The sequence below is a fragment of the Caretta caretta genome, chromosome 3 (assembly GCF_965140235.1).
Source record: "Caretta caretta isolate rCarCar2 chromosome 3, rCarCar1.hap1, whole genome shotgun sequence".
In the NCBI taxonomy this organism is placed as follows: Eukaryota; Metazoa; Chordata; order Testudines; family Cheloniidae; genus Caretta; species Caretta caretta.
Window position 1 is genome coordinate 57,954,454 of NC_134208.1, and position 19,440 is coordinate 57,973,893.

The 19,440-nt window shown below is 36.9% G+C and overlaps 1 protein-coding gene across 50 annotated transcripts in view; it reads left to right on the forward strand.

Annotated features, from left to right (window-relative positions):
• RIMS1 (regulating synaptic membrane exocytosis 1) overlaps positions 1–19,440 on the forward strand; it is a 504,482-nt gene that overhangs the window by 396,201 nt on the left and 88,841 nt on the right. For 30 of the 50 annotated variants that reach the window (XM_075126529.1, XM_048845932.2, XM_048845939.2 and 27 more), the window contains 2 exons: positions 8,688–8,854; positions 11,738–11,881. The exons of 3 other annotated variants lie outside the window; for them this stretch is intronic. In XM_075126529.1, the coding sequence (XP_074982630.1) occupies positions 8,688–8,854; positions 11,738–11,881 (311 nt within the window). The remainder of the gene's footprint in view (positions 1–8,687; positions 8,855–11,737; positions 11,882–19,440) is intronic. 17 more of the 50 variants (XM_048845937.2, XM_075126524.1, XM_048845940.2 and 14 more) reach the window with 1 other exon arrangement.

The window sequence follows — 19,440 nt, forward strand, 5'->3', positions numbered from 1 at the left end:
AATTCATTACCCTGAACCACTGTAATCTGATATGTATATTGGTAAAGGAAGCAGGTTGACTCTTAGTCCTATAATCTTTCCTTGTCTACAGCAGTTTTTATGAGACAAACAAGAAACCATAGACTAGACAATTTAATACCAGTTGTGATAAATATCTGATAAACCATATTAAGGGATATGATAGCTCTTAATTTAAGACTAGCTAGTGTGGTCTTTAGCAAGAGATGGCCATATTCAACAGTCTTACTAAAGTTCTTTAAAAAAATTATTAACATGGTAGAAAGCGAAAAACAATGAAAGCTATAGAAGATGGACTTATTTTTATGGGTAAAGACAAGTTGTTGAGGTGATCTAATATACATTTTAAAATTCAGAATGTGAGTGATGAAGTAGATGTAAAGAAATTGTTCATATTAGTAGCAAGCATATAGTTTGCCATCCCAAAGCAAAACCAATTTCCCCCATCCTGCTGCCAGTATAGGCAATGAAGCATATGAGTTTTGCTTCAGAGAAAGATGAGCCCCTCTCCCCAGTGAGCTTGTGGCCAATTATGAGGTGCTGTACATAGGGAAAATATTCCTTTCTGGGTCCTGCAGTAATCAGTTAACACCCCGAAGCATGAGTTTTGATTATTCCCCTCTTACCATGTATAACTGTAATTGTTCTGTTGTGCACAGAATTATCTAAATGCTGTTAAAATCCTTCGTGTTCTGCTGCATCATTACCTCCAGTAGTGAATTCCATATGCGAAGAAGTATTTCCCTATTTATTTAAAATATGCTTTGTATTACACATACATTTTTTTTTCTTTCAAGCAGCCAGACTGCGACAAGGCTGTACAGCTTCCAAATTAGATAAGTTCATGGAGATAGGTCCATCAGCCAAGATGGTCAGGGACATAACCCCATTCTGTGGGTGTACCTAAACCTCTGAGTGGCAGAAGCTGGGACTGGACAACTGGGAATGGATCACTTGTTAATTGCATTGTTCTGTTCAGTCCATCTGACACCAGCCCCTGTCAGAATATAGGATACTGGCCTAGATGGACCATTGGTCTGACCTACTATGGCCCTTATTATGTTCTGAGCTAAAACTGGTACATTTTTTCCAAGCATGCAGTTCTCTTCATTCTGGTGTTGGGATTCTCATTCACTCTCACTATATGGTTATTTTGCATATTCGCAGTATTCAGCCATTAACCAGGCAGCGTGTTAGTATTTGAATAATCACAGTCCAGCTATTTTTCAGTAAACATACTGTGAATAAGCAAATCTCTGCATTAGGACGACTATAATCCTTCTCTTTGTGATTGTCTTTTGTACTCTGAATTTCAAGCTGTTTTGGAAACCATGTAGATGCTGCTTCAGCTCCTTACTGGCTTCAGTTGTAAAGGAAAAACTCCATAATTTATATGAAAGGATTAAATGAAAAAACAAAGAAAATGTTGCTGTGAATCTAATGAAAGGAAAAAAAAATTTAAAAGTTTTAAGAATTCTTTGACTCATTTCTCCCTTTACAATCAATGAAGTGAGCTGTAGGTCACGAAAGCTTATGCTCAAATAAATTTGTTAGTCTCTAAGGTGCCACAAGTACTCCTTTTCTTTTTGCGAATACAGACTAACACGGCTGCTACTCTGAAACCTATCTAAATATCAGTAAGGCTCTTGTCCCCAGAACTACTGTAATATGTTTGTGTTAATGCTACGTTTTTGTTATGTGTGGGAGACTCACAGGCCCTGCTGTAACATGATTCTGGATTTACACCGGTGTGAGAGAAGAATTTGATTCAGGATCTTAATATGCATTGTTTACATACTGAACATATGCACAAACTCCAAAGCTGTTCTTGTTCCAGTCAATGCACAACACATTTTTAAAAGAGGTGTTTATTCCAGATTTCTACTGATGAGAGCTTTATAGTAAACACTTAAAAGGACACCACTCTAGATTGAAGTACATTGCTAGCTCAGTTAGTACTTTGAGTATTTTGAAAGCATTTTGTTTAACGTAAACTTATTTTTCATTGAAGCCCTCGGTTAAGACTTAATCTTTAGGAAAGCTACAGTGCTTGTCATATCCTGCTCAAAAAAGGAGATATGACATTTAAGAGGGGCTTTATTTTAGGATCAGGCTACATAGATTTTGATCTACAATTTAAGTCTTCCAGGAGAGGAGGATTGGCTGTTAGTCTGGGATTTGGCAGACCTGTGTGACCCTGGGCAAGTCACTTAGTCTTTCTGTGTCTCAGCCCCAGATCTCTAAAATGGGGATAAAATGCTTTCCTACCTCAAAGGGTTTTTGTGAGGATAAAGATTGTGAGGCATTCAGATACTATTGTAATGAGGACTATATATGTTCCTATGATAGAGAGAAGCCTTACGGAAGGGCTGTGAACTGAGCAACTGTGTTCAGAGCTTTGCATGAGACAGAGAGAGGCTCCATAAAGGCTGGTGTATACAGTGAGCTTTTATTGTGTGCTGCAGGAAAGCCACAGGATCTTGACTGTGAAACTAAATCCTAAGCCCCTTTATATCCCATAGTAGTAGGGAGAGTGGGGAGAAAGAAGTAGAAATGAGCTTTGATCCCACTAAAAGATTAATGAAAAATGATCTGTGAAATTTGCCCTATAACCAAGAAAATATTAAAATCCCGAGTCATTACAGAACTGGAATAACATCCAGCAAGAACATTCTTTTAGTTTGTGTCTCCATTATTTCTACTGAAGTTAGTGTGTCTGCAGTTCATCAACCACCTTTTTCTACTTTCACTGACACAGTACAGGAGCAAGCTATTCCATAGGTGGCAAGTGAACAGAATAACTGCAGTACAAGTTTACACTTCAGATAGTTATATTGAAAGAAGGCTATATTTCTGTAACTCAGAACAGGAGTTATAACTAATGCTGTTACACAGCAGAGGGAATGGACTTCCCATCCTTGTTACTATTAATGACTAAAAATAGACCTACTGTGTAGTAGTTGTTATCAGAACAAGTACCATATTCTGCTTTTGGGATGAGCAACAAATTTTTGGAATAAAAACACCCTGAAGTACCATGTATGGTTGGGAGAAAAATAATGGTTGCAAAAAATTCTCATGCTTTAGTTTATTGAAGATTTACAGATATATTTCTTTGATTCTTTTTTTGCTTTTGTGGCCATTTAAAAATGTGAGAAGAAAAAAATTGATTATATGAATTTTCTTAAACAAGATTTGGAGTCCACTCAGACAGCTGAAAGTGTATTGGGATTCTAGATGAATAAAAGACTCCTTCAGACTTCTGCTGGAGAAAGCTCCTGAGCATTACTAGGCATTATAAAATGTGTCTAAATTACTGTGTATTTACCTCCAGTGCTAATCCCTATTCTTTCTTTCTAAATAGCAGATTTATCCTAGCCCCTTGAGCCCTAGTGGGGGTCTCTACCAAATTTTAAATAATAGTAATAAGTGGATCTCTTTCAGTCCATGGCACTTTTCCCCCTATCTTGAAGTGGTTTCCATGATATCAGGGTTTACAGTTTGGTTCAATGGCTCTCAGCACCCCCACTATACAAAATGTTCTAGCACCACTGCTTGGCAACAATTGCCTAGCCTGGAGCCACACCTGAAAGCTCCATTTAAGGGAGCTTCCATAGTGCAGAGAGTATCTCACATAGAAACTAATCATTCGCGGGCACAGTGTTTTCTAAAATGGCTTATGATTTCCTCTGGTGAGGCTTGAGTGTTGGGGGGATATTTTTGGCTGTGTGTGTTGTAATAAATCCATAGCAAAATGGACGTCATTTAAACTACGTCCATGCAGCATAAGGAATAGAACTGTCTGCTTTAAAATGCAGGCCTCTCTCACTTGGGAATAGTAGAGACTCTTTATTAATGTCAGTAGCAGTACTTACACCATTTTTGTAGGAGGCAACAAGTACCACACTTGAGCTGGTCCAACATTCCATCCAGCCCTGGCACTGTATACCTACATAATCATGCAACACTGAGCTAGCTTAAGACTACTGTTAACAAAGCAAAGAAAGGAATATAGTCAGTGTATATTGAGAGAGAAGCATAGATAGCAAAAGAGGAAAGATGGACAAATCCCAAGGTTGAGAAAAAATACGTGACCACAACTTTCCAGTGACGTGCACAAAGTACAATAAAGGTGTTGCAGTCCAGGAAACCAACACACTTGAGCCACTCCTGAGATCCTGCTGCTCTTTCAGGAGGAAAAATATATGGAAACATGGAGTAAAAGAGACTTATGTTCAAAACACATTGAGAGGCTTCCGATGAGTCGTGTTGTGTATCAGTGGCCACTGAGCAGCTAAACTAAGAACATGCACTGAGAACTAAGGAAAACATATCTGGCATTAGGCAGAAGCAAGACTCTCATCCAAGTGAAAAGCAGAAAGACAGGGGAAGGTTATTTTGCTAGTGATAACTCATCTAATGTCTGAGCCTGGGTTTCCTATTCCATCACTCTAGAGAAGACACCAGTCTCCCTACTGAACAGAAAATCAAAGTTTCAGCTTGCATAAGGGATCCACTGTCACGTAGCTAGTTACAAAAGTTTTCAAAGGACATGAAAAATAACTTACTAACTTTAAACTTTGTTTGCTCTCAAAGTCCAATCCTAGCTAGAAAAATCATGATTGAGAGAACAGATTTGCCACTCCTACATGAGTAGGATTGCTTTGAGAAAAGGAGGAAACTGTAAAAGGCACTTGTGGGCCATTTATCCTATTGCCGATACTAAGAGTATAAATCCTTGGATCGGAGTGAGAATTTACATTTATATTTTAAACAAAATGTTTTTATAGCATTGCCTGTGGAGAAATCACTCCTTGTTTTGGGTTAAACAAACATGCAGGGTGAAATTGTGGCCCCATTTAAGTCAATGGGAATTTTGCCATTTATTTAAATAGGGTCAAGGTTTCACTTTCAGTTGAAGTCAGGAAGATTAGGGCACTCCATACTTTTTAGATGGCACCTGTTATAGTCTATGGGAGTTTTGTCATGAACATCAATAAGAGCAGACTGAGGACCTAAATTTGTAACAGAAATTGGATTGAGGGGGGAGGCAGTTGTCCAATTTTTGAGACTCTGTGAGTGTTACATTTAACTACAGTAAGAAGAGACAACTTATTGCAATGAGTTTCTGTAAATGTGAGCTTGATGGGAGGAAAATGTAATGACATCTAATTTCGTGGGATTCTTTGTACTCCAAGCTATTACTCATCTCTTCCCATGTTTCAGCTCAGGGCCTTGCTGGTTTCACTACAGAATAGAGCTGAAAACTCACCTTTGCCAATCCAGTGCTTTTTCGTCCTTTTTCATTTGCAGGAACTCTCTCTCTCTCTCAGCTGTTTTTACACAAACCACCAACACCCTTCTCACAAACTCCAGTTACAGACTGAAATGCCCAAGCAATTAATATAGCTGCCCCTGGATACACACAGTCGTCAGTATGAACCCTTCAGTGTTTGATTCATAAATTGGTTTGCAAACAGGATTGGTTCACAGTAGTGAAAACTCAGAAAGCTCTGATATTGCAAGCACAGGATAAAAACCTTTAGATGTAATACATTTTAGTTCTAGGTCCGGCGTTGTTGAACATTTATTAATAACCTGGATGTAGGAATAGAGAGCATACAGATAACATTTCTGGATGACACAAAGCTGGGTGAGGGGGTTGCCAATACTTTGGAGGATAGAGCTAAAATTCAGGGAGATCTCGATAAATTGGAGAACTGGGCTATTGACAACAAAATGAAGTTCAACCAACACAAATGTAAGGTGCTTCACTTAGGGAAGAAAAACCAAATGTACAAATACAGAATGGGGGGAAATGGCTTGGCTTAGCAGCACTGCTGAAAAGGATCTGGAAATTTTGATAGATCACAGCTTCAACATGAGTCAGCAATGTGATGCTCTCAGAAAAAAAGCAAATGCAATTTTTGGTTGCATTAACAGCAGCGTAGCATGCAAGTCATGGGAGGTTACAGTACCGCTCTACTCAGCGCTGGTTAGGCCTCAGCTGAAGTATTGTGTCTGATTTTGGTCACCAATGTATAGAAAGGATGTGGAAAAACTGGAACGGATCCAGAGGTGAGTGACAGATATGATCAAAGGGATGGAATGCAAACCATATTAGCAAAGGCTGAAGGAACGGGGTATGTTTAGTTTGGAAAAGAGGAGATTAAGTGGGGACATGATAGTGGTCTTCAGATACTTGAAAGGCTGCCATAAAAAATATGGTGAAAAGTTGTTCTCTTTTGACAAAAAGGGCAAGACAAGAGGCGATGGGTTCAAACTACAGCATAGCAGTTTTAGATTAACTCTCAGGAAAAACTTCCTAACTATAAGAACAGTAGGACAATGAAACAGATTGCCTAGGGAGGTTGTGGAAGCTTCTTCACTGAAAATTTTCAAAAGGAGGCTGGATAGCCATCTGTCTTGGGTGGTTTAGACACAAAAAATCCTGCATCTTGGGCTTAGACTAGATGACCCTTGTGGTCCCATCTAACCCTATGATTCTATTATTCTAATTTTATACTCTAACTAATGTTGCTGATAGGCAAATACTTATATGACTGAAAGAAATCAGAGAAATATTTATTTTCACTTCTCACCTCACAAACATAACAAAAAGTATAAAAGTAAAATATGGCATGCTAAGGTGGGAAATATACTCTCTCCTGTTTCTGAAAAAAAAATATCCACAATTTTTGAAATCATCCCTCAATGCTAAATTTCTGTAGTTCTAACTCCCACCCTTACCTGAATACAACTTTGCTGTTATGAGTTGGCTCTCTAAAGTTATTTCACAGATGCGATATTTGGAAAGTTGTAGATAGTCAAGTAGTTTGTATAAGAGTGTGTGCGCGTATGTGCACATACTTGAGAATGTGTACATGTTTGTTTATACATATATACACACATGCATAGTGTAGATCACAGATCATTGAAGAACAAGAGCCTGATAACAGACTTCAGATTTTCAAATGGAAGAAATGAGCATAAGGCAAAGGCAATTCAATCACTAAAATCCTCAAGCAGTTACCAATATAACACCAGTAAGCGCTTAATATGAGGCACATGGGTTTAAAATATATAGGGTCTAATATTGAAAAGTACTAAGGACCTGCAACTTCCACTGATACCTTTTGGAGTTGCCGATCCTTAGCAACACTCAGGATATGTGCAGTACAACTGAATATTGGTGAAAATTACTCATCCTGATTGCCATTGGATTCATTGGACAATCTGATTATAGTGCACTATTGTTATAAAATATCAGAGAAATATGATTCAAATATATTTAAGAAACTTATCTTGTATGACAGAGGTTACAAGCAACAAATTATTATCTATTCTTCCTTCCCTTTCTTACCAGCAGATTTGTATGTGATTGGCAGAGAATGAGGGGGAGGAGTTCCCTTCAGCCTTGCATTCTGGATTTTTGTTTACTCTTGCAATTCTGAGTCCTCTTTTTCCTACACCCACAAATGTATAGGAGAAGGTGCATTTAGTGCATGTGCTAATGACAGCCCACGCAGATAGTGTCTGTCACCCACCATGATGCTTTTCACATCTAAAAGCAGAAACTATGAAGTCATTCCACAAACTGAGCTGGCCAAAACACACACATACCCCTCAACACCATGAATTTCTATCTAAAAATCAACATCCTCAAGGGCCCTGAGCTCAACAGATTGGATTTTCAAACTTGACTGAAACCCTGTGGATGTGTCATGTTGTAGTTTTTAAAACGGAAGTCCTACTTTGGTAAAACCACAGAATGAAAAGCAGTTAAGGGATTTATTGGGTGGAAATTTCTTCATTGCTTTCCCATAAAGTCAGATGAGGTCTGAGAATCAGAAGAGGGTGATTTTTTTAACATAAAGTAGATGGAGCAACATGAAAATTATGATTCAGAGCCTAAAAGAGGCTTCATCTTTCATTAGCATTCTTTGACCAAATGACTTCAATATAATTTTAAACACTATTTTTCTTGCCTGTGTTTTCTCAAAATGATAATAAATAAGTAGATCACAAAATGACGTTGGTATGTAAGTGTTACATTATTTTAGCTACTGTGCTCAAACTTTTTCATTTATTCAAGTAACTTTTATCAAAGTAAGGTTAAGCATTCAGATTTCAAGTCATTTACCACTTACTAATTATTAGTGAGGATGGCTTTGTCAATCTATGATCTTCTTTTGTTGCATCCCAATATATCCATCTTAGGCATATATGTAAACTTCAAAAGAGCCCCAGACAGTTGCACAGACACCACAGAAATGTCTAGAGGTAAATAAAACATTGTATTTGTACAAGTCATAATTTGGTGCACTAAATAACAAAGAAAATAATATTCTAGTGTTCCATGGATCACAGTTTAGTTCTGTCATCTCATACATTACGGAGCCCATCTGCTTGAAGTAACCTATCGTATTTTCAGTTTTTTCAAGACATTATTATATGTCTTATATTAATTAATATATATATTATATATTACTATATATTTACTATATATTTATAAAATATATATATATAAATTATATATATAACTTTTCTGAAGTTATTGGGACTGCTGGACATTTCAGAAGTTTAAAAGAATTGTCCTCCTCATTTGTTGTCTGAGTATATTTCACATTTTGAAAAGAAACCTCATACTTTCTTTTTTTAATCTTTAGTATAACATACAAACAGATCAGTACAGAAGTTGTGATAACGTCTCTGCCAAATCATCAGATAGTGATGTCAGTGATGTGTCAGCCATTTCCCGTACCAGCAGTGCCTCACGCCTCAGCAGCACAAGTTTTATGTCAGAGCAATCTGAGCGCCCTAGGGGCAGAATCAGGTGAGTTTATGATGCTATTTTAAATGTATCAAATCTTGTTTGGTGTAAAAATAAAAAGAATAAAAATAAAATAAGAAATATAAATATTTATGATATATATAATAGAATATATTTAAAATGTCATATATTATATATAAACACACACATACATACACATACACGTTATCATCCTAAGTCTTTTGTGAAATGAACATATTTTTCCACCTTGGCATCCAGCCATTTAAACAGGTAAACAAAAAATTCAGACAGGGCAACAGCAAATTTTTATATTTGTGCAAGGAGAAACCCAAACTTGGAGCAAGCTGGAAATTAGTACTTTAAAGCTCTGATCCAGCAAAGCACTTAAGTGGCACTACTTACATGCTTAAAATTGCACATGTGCTTAAATGCTATGGTGGACTGGAGCCTAATTTCTTAGTTTGTGTTGCCACAGAGGTCTTGATGCCCATACCGCCCTCTGTGCAGTATCATTGCCAAAGGGCCTATTTCTATTAAGATGGAAGACAGCTGAGAGGGCTCTCCACCTAACAGGATCAGGGTTATTAGAGAGGAAAGTCAACTAGCTATAGTTTAAAGCAGTGGTTTCCAAACTTGTTCCGCCGCTTGTGCAGGGAAAGCCCGTGGCGGGCCGGGCCGGTTTGTTTACCGGCCGCATCCGCAAGTTCAGCCGATCGCGGCTCCCAGTGGCCGCGGTTCGCTGCTCCAGGCCAATGGGAGCTGCTGGGAGCGGCGTGGGCCGAGGGACATACGGGCCACTGCTTCCAGCAGCTCCCATTGGCCTGGAGAAGCAAACCGCGGCCACTGGGAGCCGCGATCGGCTGAACTTGCGGACGCGGCCGGTAAACAAACCGGCCCGGCCCGCCACGGGCTTTCCCTGCACAAGCGGTGGAACAAGTTTGGGAACCACTGGTTTAAAGAGAAATTACATGGCCATCAAACAACTGCAAAAGTGAAAGGCTGTTTCTTGAGTTTGTGTAAAGGACAAAAGTTGTCCTTCAGAATGCATATAAATGGTAATATGTCAGTTTGCTGCCCACAGTACTGTTGCTGCCCTTTGCATTTTCCATAAAAGGATTTAATTTTGCACAAAAAAAACAACCAAAACGCAAAATAAAAATCATTAAGTGTTGCCAGCTTTACCTCTTTATTCTACCAATAAATCAATTTGTATGGTTAACTCAACCTTTTTCTCTAAGTGTGTCTTTGTTGTGAGTGAACATGTGTGTGTGGGCACGTACAAATGCACACTGCCCCCTGCAGACAGGGAGGATTTTATTTTTAAACTAAACCATTTTGATGTAAACACTGGTATATAACCATAAATTGTCTGAGGAATAAATTATTATGTTAATATTATTGTTTTCGGTTTTTATATGTTAATGTTTTCCTTTCCTATTTCAAATGAAGGAGCACAGAACTGGCTGGTTATGCCTCTGAAGCTATAGGGCATGTGAATAAGAATATTATTCCTATATCTCAAAAATTATAGCCAACATATCATGTGTTATTGATTAGTTAACATCTATTTTCAGTTGAAAAAATTAATAATGTCTAAAATATATTGCAAACCCTGCATTTCCAACTTCCATAGAGCTCCTCACTATGGGCTTTGATCCAGCTGTACTGAAGCCACTGGGAGCATTATGGTGTGCGTTCACCTTTAGAGCGCCCCTTCATGTCAGGAAGTGGCATTGCAGGGATTCTTCCTCTCTAGCAACCCTCCTCTGTCTTGGTTCTACAATAGTCTGCTCCTTCTCTGGCATAGCACACTGGCCAGGTCAGCTCTCGGTCCCCTTGTGGGGCTAACCGAAAAAAAAAAAAAAAGCTCAACTCAAAATAGCCACCTGGTGTTAAAGTCCATAATATAAACACTAGTCCTTCATAGAGATCCAGGAAATATTGACCTCTGCCCAGGTCAGGTTACTTTGGTTAGGGCAGGGAGATCGAGCCTTTCTTGTCCAGGCTTCACTCAGAACTGGTCTCTAATAGAAGCAGCCAGCCCTGACTCTTCTTATATTATAGTACAATGAACAAAACATAAAATCATTATAAGGTAGCTATAATTACAGTGTTATTCAGTAAAAAATATGGAATTTTTTTAAAAGTGTTTGAAAAAATATTCTTAATCTGACTTGCTGTTCTTCCAAACTGAGAATCAGATGCTCAGTATCTTCCACGCCTGAAACTCTCATTAAAATTAGTGGGAGGTCTTAGAGGAAAATTCAGGCTCCACTGACTTGAGCAGGGCAGGATTTCATGCCAGAATTGCAGGATCAGACATTATGATTAGACTGAATTTTGTGATATTATCAATAATTACCACCCTTTTACCCTCTTCAACTCTTTGAGCTCAATCCTATAAGAATTTGTGCACGTGACTAACTTTCCTGAAGTTAACAAACCTATTTATTTTAGTGAGACTACTCCCATGATTAAAGTTATTCACATGCACAAGTCTTTGCAGAATCAGGTCCTTATTCATGTGAATGTTCCTTGTGCATATAAGCTCAATGAAGTCAATGAGACCAGTCACACGGGTAAATGTTGCAGGATCAGACCCTTACTACTTAATTATCAATATTTTTAGAACAAACTCTAACTTTTTCAGACTTTTTCCTCTTTCTCACATACTGATAATAAGTCAGATCCTACGGTATGAAATCTTTACAATTAAATAACCCATAATTCCTTTTCAGATGTAACTTACAGTTGGTAACTGTATTCATTCAAAAAGTATTTCTTACTGAAATTTAAAGTCATTTTAATGTAATGTTGAAAAGTGTTTCAGCAGGTGAATCTAGAGTTAGCATCTGTTGTTCATTATTTTCAATTTGAGCTGTCTACATTTAATTTTGCATGCCTGCATGTTATGACTATGGAAAGGTCAAAGTCCTTAGAGATCTGCAAAAATGATGGCAAAAAAGAAAGAAGGATATCATGGGAATTAGATGACCAAATGGGGCACAGTGAAAAGAAATTGGATATGGAAGACAAGAAAAAGAGAAGGCATTCTGTTGCTGATTTGAGGTAAAGGTTAGCTTCCTGTCCTCATGTGTGTCTCCTAGCTACCAGCTCCTTCTAGTTTTAATAGTTCTGTAGCCTGTGTGCTATACAAGCAACATTTTCTGTGCAAAGCTTGCTTATCAAATGGAAGAGCAGAGGAAACTCATCCAAACCACGTTCCCAATCCCACCTTCATCAGTTAACATCATTTGCATCAGCTTCTTCCCAGCAGCCATCTAAAGTGTGTTTTTGTAATATTGTGTATGAGTGTAAAAAGTTATAACATGTCTAAATGATGTGGATGACATCAATGACTTTTAAGCGTGAAGGAAGGAGGGGAATCAAATTTACAAATAAAGGGGATGCCAGCTGATTGTAGAGAAAATGTAGCAAATTAGATTGAAGTAATACCTTTAGTTAATATTAATAACTAATATCTGTATGAAATTAATATTGATAACCCCTTTTTGACTGAGCCAGGGAGCATTAGCTTACTAATTTTAATACTGAGTTCTTTTCACATTATACTTTTTACCTTAGACAATTCTCTCAAATCAAGACACTTCGTTATTTTAAATCAATTTTATTCAGCCACTGCAGACAATTTATGGAATCAGCAGTTGAAATCTGTGAATCGAGTCTGAATGCAGAAGAATTCTAGTCATATAAGAAATACTAAATACAGTCTTGGAAGCAATTTATGTAGATTATGATTAAGGCTAAGCAACAGTACAACAATAATTCTTTACAATAGACAACAATCAGATATCAGATTTTTTCCAGTACCTCTAATTATCTAATTCTCAAGGAAAAGAGGTTACCCTTCATCTAAAGGTACTGCATGATATTTGAGCATTCAAAGGTAAGATCAAATGATTATGCATACATACACTCTGAGTATGAACGCCTCAGATTCAGAGAGCTCTTAAATTCAGTAGCTTGTTCAAAGGGAAGAGAAATTAGTCCCTAGTTTAAAAGGATTGATTTTAAAATATCAAAATGCTTTAAAATACTCATTTTAGGGTTTCTCTTAAGCCAATCTCCTTGTCCTTGTAAAGAAAAATCTTTTAGATGAAATTGTTCTTAGATCTGAATTCCAGCTTCCTAAGGTCTCACAAGAATTAGAAACAATCCTGAAAATTAACTTTTAAGATACTTATTTTAATCAAACTAAAGTTTTCAACAGTCTTGAAGTGAATTCTCTGGTTTCAGGTCATGGAGAAATGACCTGAGTGCTGACTGGCTGACATGACACTTTTGGACAGGAAAGAGGAGTGAAAATTCACTCTGAAAAAATAAAACACAGGGAGTGCAAGGATAGAAGGGTCTATTCCTGTGTATCATGGGTGTGAACGTTCATTGTCGTCAACAGTAGAAGAGATGAAAATATTATTAATAGCAAAACAGGGCCTTCTATACTTGTGTGACTAAGAGTTTCAGTATCTTTTAATACATAGTTGATATCTAGGCCCCTAATATGTAATGGATGTTGCTACCTAGGCAGTGACTAGATTTTTGCATTTAGGCATGCGTTGTTTCAGTTCCCAGTTCTGTTTCATACTGTTTATTGCACAGTTCTCATATATGAAATGTTCTGTGAGCCTGATTGTGCACCGTAGCAGTCACTCCAATTTGAACATGAGATGTTTGAACATGAATCAAATTCAATGGGAATGGGATCAGGCTTCCAGAGACAATCTTATCTGATAAGATGTAACCACAACTGGACTTGTTGATTTGGAAATAGTTTTTCCCTTTTGCTTTTCGGCACATCCACCCTTTCGGTGATAGTGCTGTACTGCAATTAGTACAACAGGAATACTGCATCGCAAAGCCTCAGCATCTAAATGTAGCCTCAAGCTATGCCAGCCCAGGAAATCATAATGAACCAAAGGCATTTAAATATTTTTAAATTGATGAGGCTTTGTACTGAGTAGTTTCACATTAATTACAAAGGTAATTACAAATCTGTATATTGACTTTGTATTATAATATCCTTATATACTGTGGCTGTAGTTTATACAGCCACAGTATATATACTATATATTTATATACTGTGGCTGTAGTATTTTTCTCAATGATTAATATAGAATAATTAAATCTAAAACCTTTTAAATTTGTATTACAAGGACTTGTAGACAGCAATAGTAGAAGTGATAGCAAAAGGAAGCTATTATGAGAGTTTGTGAAAGCTGTTAAGTTATTTATAAAGCAAAGAAAAGCAAATAATCACCGGTGGGAAAGGGAAATAAATCCAGTTGTGTTCAAATTGGAGTTACATTTTCAACGCTTGGTCTAAGGTATTTGCCATTCACACCCACACTGACATATAAGTGGGGGTAATAGTACTAAAATCCTGAGCAGTGTTATTGGCTAATGGGGACTCATCAATATCACAGTTGGGCTCAATCCTGCATCCTCTGTGCATCTGGATTTCACTGGGAGTTTTAGGTGCCCAGAAAAAGTAGGTTTGGGCTCATTATATTAGCAACAATATTCATCATTTAGTTACTGTACTTCAGCACAGCAGGAACCATAAACTGAAAATGCAAAAGCTGGGCCAGTTCCTACACTTATGTGTACAAATACTCACTTTTTTACAGACTATCTTTTCTGGTGATGCTACATGCCCTCATCTCAGATTACTGTCAGTTGAACTGGGGACTCTCAATACCTTGTAGTACAAGCTCAGCATCTTGAAGGTTCATGATTTTTGTATCAGTTAGGCCTTGATTCAGCAAAAGACATGCTTAACATTGCATTAAGTACATGAGTAGTCCCAGTGAAGTAATTAAGTATGTTCTCTGGTGCTTTGCTGGATCAGGACTTCAATAACTCCATTTGCAGTTTTGTGAACTACATGCCAGAATTTCTCAAAATGTATACTTTATAGAAGCTATGCAAATGGCATATTAGACCATATTCTTTTGTTGAAATACCTCTGAAAAATATTATGTTTTAGTAGAAAATTCAGGGTGATAAATGTACTGTAAATGTAAAAAATCACACTACATTTAAAGATTAGATTGGTACTCGTACTAGAGACTTCTGCATTAATCTGAGTTATTAATACTATTATATAAATTGATAATTATTTATTTTAACACATTTCAGTTATGGTATAACATATGATTATATATACACATTACTGGGGATATACAATAAGTAAAATTAAGTTACAAGAGACACAAAGCTGGTGGCACAGATGAACCTAAAAAAATTTTAATAGATAGTGACAGTGCAAGCATACAGTAGCTAACTTTCTCCTTTAAAGCCAATAGGAAGTACCTACCTAGTTTATTTGGATGTTTTGTTTTGGAGACACCACAACTTAAACTAAGCAAAATAATCAGAATTGTTAATTGTGGATATTTTATTATTAAAGCAAGGAAAAGAAAACATCAAACCAGACAACACAAAATTGTTAGTTACTTCCGTTACAATCTCTTCTCCATGACCCTCTGTGGAGAGCTTTTAACAGAGATTACTCCTTTGAGAGTGGGCCTGCTCTTGGTAAATTGAAACCAAGGTTTTATTTCCCAAAATTACTGTGAGTCCAGTTTTGGTATATCATTTGATAACAAAAAATGTTTATAGATGGTTAGATGGCTTAAGGGCAGGTGGCTCCTGTTTGGTACATCATTGATAACCTAAATAGTTTATAATTGGGCAAAGTAAACAATCGGGAAGCAGCGCAGGCCAAGTGATGTGCTGGCCACCGCTTCCCACAGCTCCCATTGGTCTGGAACTGCGAACCACAGCCAGTGGGTGCTGCAATCAGTCGAACCTGCGGACGCTGCAGGTAAACAAACCGTGCTGGCCCACCAGCGGATTTCCCTGATGGGCCGCATGCAAAGATTGCCGATCCCTGGTCAGAAAATACACTCATTTGCTTTGTTTGACCCAGGGTTACAACCTGTGGGTTATAGCAATTGAACTTTTATTATATATTTTGTACAAAGCACAGATTTTAGTGATCTTTACATCTTTTAAACATAGCACAAAATAAATAGTATAAAAGATAAAACAAACTAAAGTTAGAAAAACCGCCTTTTAAAATATGTGTAAACACTCCTGAGGGTCATAAACAGTTTTATGACCAAGGAGGTGTCATCTTCCTGACATTGGCTAGCTTTTGGATGACAGAAAGGAGAAGCTTTTTGTAATTTCTTTGTTTAGCTTGAACATTTTATAACATAATCAACTAAAATATAGACAGGTATCGTTACATTTTCAAGCATCCTGGCTATAACATACTTATATATTTTAATATTTAGTAAAGGACCAAACAAATTTTAATGGCCTAACATTATGAAATTAGTTATAATAATTTTATTAATATTATTTTTGCATCAATATTGAGGTCTCTCTACCACACCTTGCTCAGTATGCTCACTTCCAAGTGGCAAAAATAAGCTTCTTTTCTATTCTGTTCATAGGACCACAGGAGATATTAGTATTAATGTGTTGTTCATTCCTCTTTTGAGGACTCTGGGTGTTTGAAGGATGGCCCAGTTGCAAATGTAATATATGTATCACCTGTAACATGGATATCATGCTGCTGTCATATCAATAATAAGCATAGTTTGGAACTTGCATACATGTTATGCATGCCATTTAGCGTTCAGATCTATGTTCTCTAACTTGAGCATGGACCACTGGCCTCATGATAGATCTGTCTCTAAATGGTAACACATGTCAATTATACACAAGGGACCAGATCGTCTACTGTAAATTGGCATATTTCCATTGACTTCTGTGGAGCTATGCAAATTAATACCACCTAAAGATTTGGCCCTTGATCCATATTCATTTCATTAACGGTATTGCTAATTTACATGATTGAATGAACCCGTACACGGCATTTCATTATGTGCATCAACAGAACTACATTTCAGAGTTCTCAGGCAGGCAGTACAACAGATTGGATAGTATATGTGCAGCAGTAATAAAAGTAATACTTCCTGGTGGGTGAATATTCACATCTGTTTCAGGTGAGATTTCATCTTGGACACATTTAAGTCACGTCTCTTATTATAGGTTGTTATATTTCTTAGGATTCTGGGCTGTGCTCCCATTAGCTATTTATCTTCATATTCTTGCTGTCTTTCTATAAGCTTCTGTAGGTTTGTGCTATGCATAATAGAACATTCATATTTTACTTATTTGCTAGGACTGTAGGCAATCGGCTAAATATTGGGTCTTCTAGAGTCATAAATTAAGGTGATTTTACTAACTGTTTTAACACCTATAGCTACCCTCAATGAAAGCATACTCATTTATTCTCACAAAGCAAATTGGCATGGATTTGAGAATGTTATAGTCAAGTTATACGTTTCTATTTTGGAGACTCTTTTCCTTCCGATTGATTATTTATATCCATGATGTTGTGCAAATTCTCTATTTCTATTTCTAAGGTTGTGCTTCTCCCAATTTACTTTGACTGAAGACCTGAATATTTCTTCCCCATTCCCCATACCAGGTAGTAGGCCCTGTAATTTTCTCTAACCTGGTATTTTATAAATTACCAGACTATCCCACTCAATTCTGAGTCTTCCACTAGGTCCGTATTCTTCTCTTCACCAATCTACCATTCTACCACCTTTTGGGTTTTTTGCGTGTTTTTGAAATTGTTTTCTGCTTCTCAGCTTTCTACTGTTTCTGACACCACGACTGCGTACTGGAGGCTACTTCCTATGTTACTGCTCAATCTACTTGCTACAATTTAAGTTTACTTCCTCAGGTAACAGACAACTATTACTTAGCCATCATCCCGGTTTCCCATATGCACACAGGACTCAGTAAATTTGAATGATCCCACAGACAGTTCAGATCCATAGGAAAATTCTCAGTCCAGAGTGTTGGCCTTAGTACAAAGACAATGTGATTATGTAAACATGGCAAAAAGTTGCATTACATTTTAAGAATTAGAATGTGATGATGATTGCATTGATTTGTTCATTTTAAACAGTTCAGTTTGGCCGCTTCAGTGGTCCAGTAATTAAACAGAAGTACAACAGTTTAACACAACATGGAGGATGGGACACCAATAAGAAAAGAATTGGAGTGAATACTGTGATCTGCTGCTGTATTAGAAGTGGTGGGTGGGTCAGAATGAGGCGCATGACTCTGAGTTGTATAGGAGTATATTACAGACAGTTTGTCTCCAATGCAGTTCTTATTTAGCTGGTTCCTTGTGGCCTAGGTTTTGTATTATAAACAGATAATAGAGCATTTAGGTTCATCCAGTGTGAGGTTCACTTTTGATTTAAGATAATAATCAATACTTTTGATGCCGGCAGTTCAATTGTTTATAGCTATCATTGACATAATGAGATTAATTAGCTGATATTTCTACAAAGGATGTACTGCTTCTACAGCTGACTATGTCCACAGCTGCAACCAGTAGTGTTGACAGACTGTAGACGTTCCATGGCTATTGTTATCATTAAAAATAAAGTAATAAAAAACCCCCATTGGACTCATAGGCCTGTGCCTTTGCCATGTTTTCAGAAGATTGCTTTCCAGCTTGGAATTTTCCATTATAAATTACTTTTGTAAAAATAGTATATTTTAAGTTAACTTATTACTCTGTACGTTTTTTCATTTATTCTATACACAAGATCTCTCAGTGTTAATTGTTTGGGGGAATTACATCTGGAGTAGCACTAAGTCCATATTCTAAAGAAACCCAATATTCCTTGAGATAATTTGCAGAATTTAGCCCATACTTTCAAATTCATATTACTATAATAAAATAAGAGGAAGTTAAAGGTTATAGAATGTTTTAGATTCAAACAAGATCTAATAAAGCATTGCCATAAAGTTATATATTATACATTTATTTATTTTGGCATGGGTTTTCAAAACTGAGTGACCCTCATTTGCACTACATCAGATGTTCACATGCATTTGCATGGATACACATTTGCATAGATTTGGGTGCATTGTAATCCATGATTTGTGTGTTATGCACACAAAGGATGTACATAACAAAATTTGAGTATTCTTGTGAAAAACAAACAAAAGCCATCTTGAATACTTTACCCAGTGGTAAGAACTGAATATAAAAGCTAAGGAACTTCACATCTAAGTTTAAAGTGTAGTTCGGTACATTTTTACCCATCCCATTCTACTGTGGAATGTTGTTAGCTGAAAAATAATTTCAGGGTAGACAAGGTTACATAGCAATCTAAACTTTTTAGAACCACCTTGTACTAAAGATAGGGATCTGTTTTTGTTAGGTACAGTTTTAGAAACGTTATTACATTATTTACAGTTATTGTCTACAATTATTTATAACTTAAAGCTCTAGAAAAGCCTAGCACAGGATTTTATTTTTTCAGCTCATGTTACAACCTTGCACAAATTCAGCTGTTTTGGCTGAAAATTTTAACTATTTAAAATGGGTTTGGGCTCTAAAGATAAAGGAAAGTACACCAGGAGTCAAAAAACAAAAGAAAATACATCTCACGTCACCTTTTTCTTTAAAAGCTGCAGTTATAACACAAACATCTATTATTAACAAACTGGTTCTTTTGCACTTTTATCCAGCTTCTTTCACGGAGGAAAGAAGTTAACTT